Source organism: Rhagoletis pomonella, unplaced genomic scaffold (assembly GCF_013731165.1).
Source record: "Rhagoletis pomonella isolate Grant_MI unplaced genomic scaffold, Rhpom_1.0 Rhpom_scaffold_00003, whole genome shotgun sequence".
Lineage (NCBI taxonomy): Eukaryota > Metazoa > Arthropoda > Insecta > Diptera > Tephritidae > Rhagoletis > Rhagoletis pomonella.
The window spans coordinates 32,486,200-32,490,078 of NW_023458557.1; the positions used below are offsets into that span (position 1 = coordinate 32,486,200).

Consider the following 3,879-nt stretch of genomic DNA (forward strand, 5'->3'; position numbering starts at 1 on the left):
GAAAATAACGAGCTATAACGAAATGGGCACAGAAATAAAATCTAACATCATTAAATTATTTTTCCTATTTGTATAAAAGCGCGGGGTGAAACCCGCGGGTATAAGCTAGTCTAAAATAACGTGACTTTCTGTTTTTCAAGTTTCTCAGTTCTTTAGTGAACCATAACTGTGTTTGTTCTTCAGGAACACACATGCGTTGAGGCACATACTTTTCAAATAATCTATGTACAGTACAATTAAAATGTGCAACGCTTTGCTCAACTTTTTCTTTGTATATAGGCCACGACAATTCTTTATTCAGTTTTTTAAAGTTGGCTTTCGAAAAATCAAAGCGAATATTTGGTTCGTATGTTTGGACATCGCAATTTTGACCATCGTTTATAATTTCGTAAGATATCTCAATAGCAGGGTGGTAGACATCTTCGGGCAAAACTAGTGGGTCACATTTATTTACAGCCGAATTAGATGCATCATCAACATAAACAAGATCTAACACTTTGCCAAACTTATTGCGAAGTACATTAACTTGATTCAGACAGAGTTCTGCCATCTCCTCTAAAAATACGTTGTTGCACGCGCTAGACGAGAAAGGTACAATATCATTGTCAATGATGTTCCAAGATACATTTGGTAAATTAAAGTCACCCAACACAATCAATGAATCAGACGGTTTAATCATTGAATTAATTGATTTCAGTAAAGATACATGTTGTGAATACACTGATAAGTCAGATCGGGGAGGAATATAGCATAGAGCTAAGTAAGTAAACCCCCTTCCAACCTGAACCCGAATGCATTTGAATTCTGCAGATTCAATGTGTGGAAGACTAACTTCTTCAGATGGTATTGAAGAGTCTACGGCAAAGAGTACGCCACCGCCGACTCTGTCCTCCCGATCTTTTCTGTAGATATAATAATTATTTGAAAGAATCTCTGAATTAAAAGTGTGAGGTTTGAGCCAAGTTTCAGTCAAAGAAATTATATTATAATTGCATTCAAGGCCATTAAGATATAAATTCGTTAATTTAGTATTTATGCCTCTTACGTTTTGATAATAAATACTTAAAGCAGATTTAGTAATCAGTTTTTTGGTTCTGTATTCTGACGGGGAATATCTGCTAAATTATGACTTTTGTTGGGCCTATACTCAAATTAACGAACGAAAGCTCCGGAGGGCCAAAAAGAACTACTAAGCAGCATGTCAAAATTTTCTAAATTTACGTCTATTTTAAATGAAGAAATATTTTCTTTCATATTTAAAATTAAATTTTCTGATACTTAAGTTGACAGTTTTAACTTTGGACGAGATGTAAAACTTTATATCGTCCTCGGAAGTGTCCCTCGAAAATCTAGATACAAATATAGACTTCTTTGGGGGAACCACAACCAGTCTCCTAGAATCAGACTCGATTACCGGCGGACGGGGTTGAGTAACTGAGTTACTAATTGAGGGTAGAGTAAGCGTTGGAAGATTAGATGGCGGTGCCATAACTTCAACGGGGGACGGGGAAGATACTGCAGGGTCGTTACTATTAGAAGCAGACTTTGATATATGTTCTTTTGAGGAAGATAACTCCGTTGTCTGTGGACATGGAGAAGAAAGATTAATTAAGTCATTCGGAAGATTGTTCTGACGTGGAACGGTCCTTTCATTAGGCGGACTATGAAGACGCTAACGTTTTGACACATGAATGTCCTTCATAGATTGTACGGTGCTTAGATTAAAAGATTTAAATACATTTTCATAATGTTTAAATTTTTCGGTCAGTACCGACAACTCTCTCCCTACCTCAGAAAACCCATTTCTGGTTTGCCTAAACAACTTAAAGAGATCAACTTCGGTTGACCTGCACTTTAAGCAAGACCAGCGAAGACCTTTGCCATCATTAATAGCGTCCAGAATTCTTCCTGTCAAACCAGCACATTTTAGATGGCAAATACCATCACAGAGCCAGCACGATAAGTAGCGTTCAGATTCGCTTTTAATTTGGCAGTTATCAAGATCACACTTCATATTGAAAGATTTAATAACACTTATGTTAATAAAAAGACAAGCAAAATAAATTTAACACAACACTGATGTATTTAGCTTAAAAATATATGTAGCGAACAGTTTGAGTATCACTGTATTATGACACTTAATAAACGCAGCGCAAACAGCTCTGACAAGAAATACTAAACGAAGTAAACAAAAAGAGCAAAAAGAAATGTGCAAAAATAGAAACGATCTCAGTTAACTACAAAGGAATAAGAACAACAATGATAACAACAAATGACTCGGCAAGATTAGATGTAAGATAGTGAAATTTAATTAATTTAATAAAAACCACAAAAATCACAAATCTTTCACTTAGCTTCGGTTATTATCACACTAAGATGCTCGTAGGCACTTTTTATAGCAACTTTTACTCAAAATTAGCACAATAAACTTTGCAAAATACAAAGAACAATCAAGGCACAAAATAAGTAGAACTTCACAGCTTGACGTTTGCGAAATTTTCTATCTTCATCTAACTTTCGTTTTCTTAAAGCTAATGCCTCAGTTTGCACTTTCATTATATCAGAAAGGGCAGTTCTGGTATAAATGCCTCTACGGCTTGTGCTTGGAGTACATTCTACCTCTGACAGACTTTCATTTACCACTGAAGAATTGTTATTCATGCTAGAAACGCGATTCGAATTTTGAGCGATAGGTTCAATGGTCGGGTTTGAAATGCTCACCAGATTCTGAGCATAAGGTAGGTACTGGATATCTGGACTTAAGTTGCTCATAGGATTCTGTGCGTCAGGTATATACTCAATATTTAAATCATCAAAGTTCTCTGCCTCGCTATGTGGAGTTTCCTCAATTATGGACGGCACCTGTAGTGTGCTTCCGAATATGTCATCAAATTCATAAAAGAAACTAAACATTTTTGTTAAAGTGCCTACCAAATTTTACTTTTCATAGTCAGACTGAGAATTCAATAAACATCAAAACTTTACTCTTAATAGTGTCTCCATCCATACTACCCGCACCAGTGGAACCCTCCCATTGCTTAGCGGTGTTGTAGTTCACACGCATGTTCCTCACCTTGGATCGTACACGTTTCCAGTCTAATTCCTCCAAGAAGCGCGTGTAGAATGCTTGCGCCGTCGGTTTCTTTAATTATTAATTAAATAAATCCATTTAAATCTTTCTAAGTTCGAATCTAAACCTGAACAAACCTCAAAATCCCGATTCTCCATTAAAAATTCAATCAGCTGCCGCTCTTCGATCATAGTCCATCTTTTGGTTGCATTGGAACGCACGCGTTTTACTTTTCCCTTAAATACAAAAAAAATTGGCAATTTTATACATATGTATATGTAGATGTAAGGTACCTGCAGCAACAATATTTTGCGTTAATTCTATAACAACTCACCTGATTATTTAAATTTACCTCCATCTCAGATTTTGTCAACTTTTAATATATTTTGGCAGCTAAGGTAAGAAGAAAAATGTAAACAAAAACAGTTGGTCGAATATCACGTTGAAATAGCGAAACATAATATTCCGTATACATAGGTTTCGCAGTTGTATTGTGCTATTTCGTATTCCTTTACGAAACAACAACAATTTTAAGACAGGTGTGCTAAAAGAGCAACAGATAGCACAAATACGACAAATAGCAAACCTTACGAATACCCTAACTGATTACACGTCTGTGTGTGTCTATATAGGTGAACGCAATTATCAGTGTCCGTTTTGTAGTTCAGTCGTATGATTGTCGTTGTGTTTAACATGGGGAGCATTTCTAAGATAAAGCGCTTGTTATAGTGTTGCTCTTGTTGGAGAATCGTTGCTCCGTCGAAGTTAGGAGAGTGACCGCTGGTAGCACAGTGGGCCATGAGGGCTGT

General features: G+C 36.3%; 1 protein-coding gene across 1 annotated transcript; it reads right to left on the bottom strand.

The window, feature by feature from the left end:
• Positions 1-2,950: 2,950 nt before the first annotated feature.
• On the bottom strand, positions 2,951-3,428 carry LOC118736179. Its single transcript, XM_036466272.1, has 3 exons — positions 3,405-3,428; positions 3,208-3,306; positions 2,951-3,142 (listed from the first exon to the last, which is right to left on the bottom strand). The coding sequence occupies exons 1-3, from the start codon at positions 3,426-3,428 to the stop codon at positions 2,951-2,953; spliced, it is 315 nt and encodes a 104-aa protein (XP_036322165.1).
• Positions 3,429-3,879: the final 451 nt, after the last annotated feature.

Excerpts from the sequence above, each read along its gene's own strand:
- LOC118736179 (XM_036466272.1), bottom strand. The coding sequence starts at position 3,428 with ATGGAGGTAAATTTAAATAATCAG. Across the intron at positions 3,307-3,404 it reads AGGTAAATTTAAATAATCAG|GGAAAAGTAAAACGCGTGCG; the intron begins GTGAGTTGTTAT and ends TTTGTATTTAAG. Across the intron at positions 3,143-3,207 it reads TGGAGAATCGGGATTTTGAG|AAACCGACGGCGCAAGCATT; the intron begins GTTTGTTCAGGT and ends TAATAATTAAAG.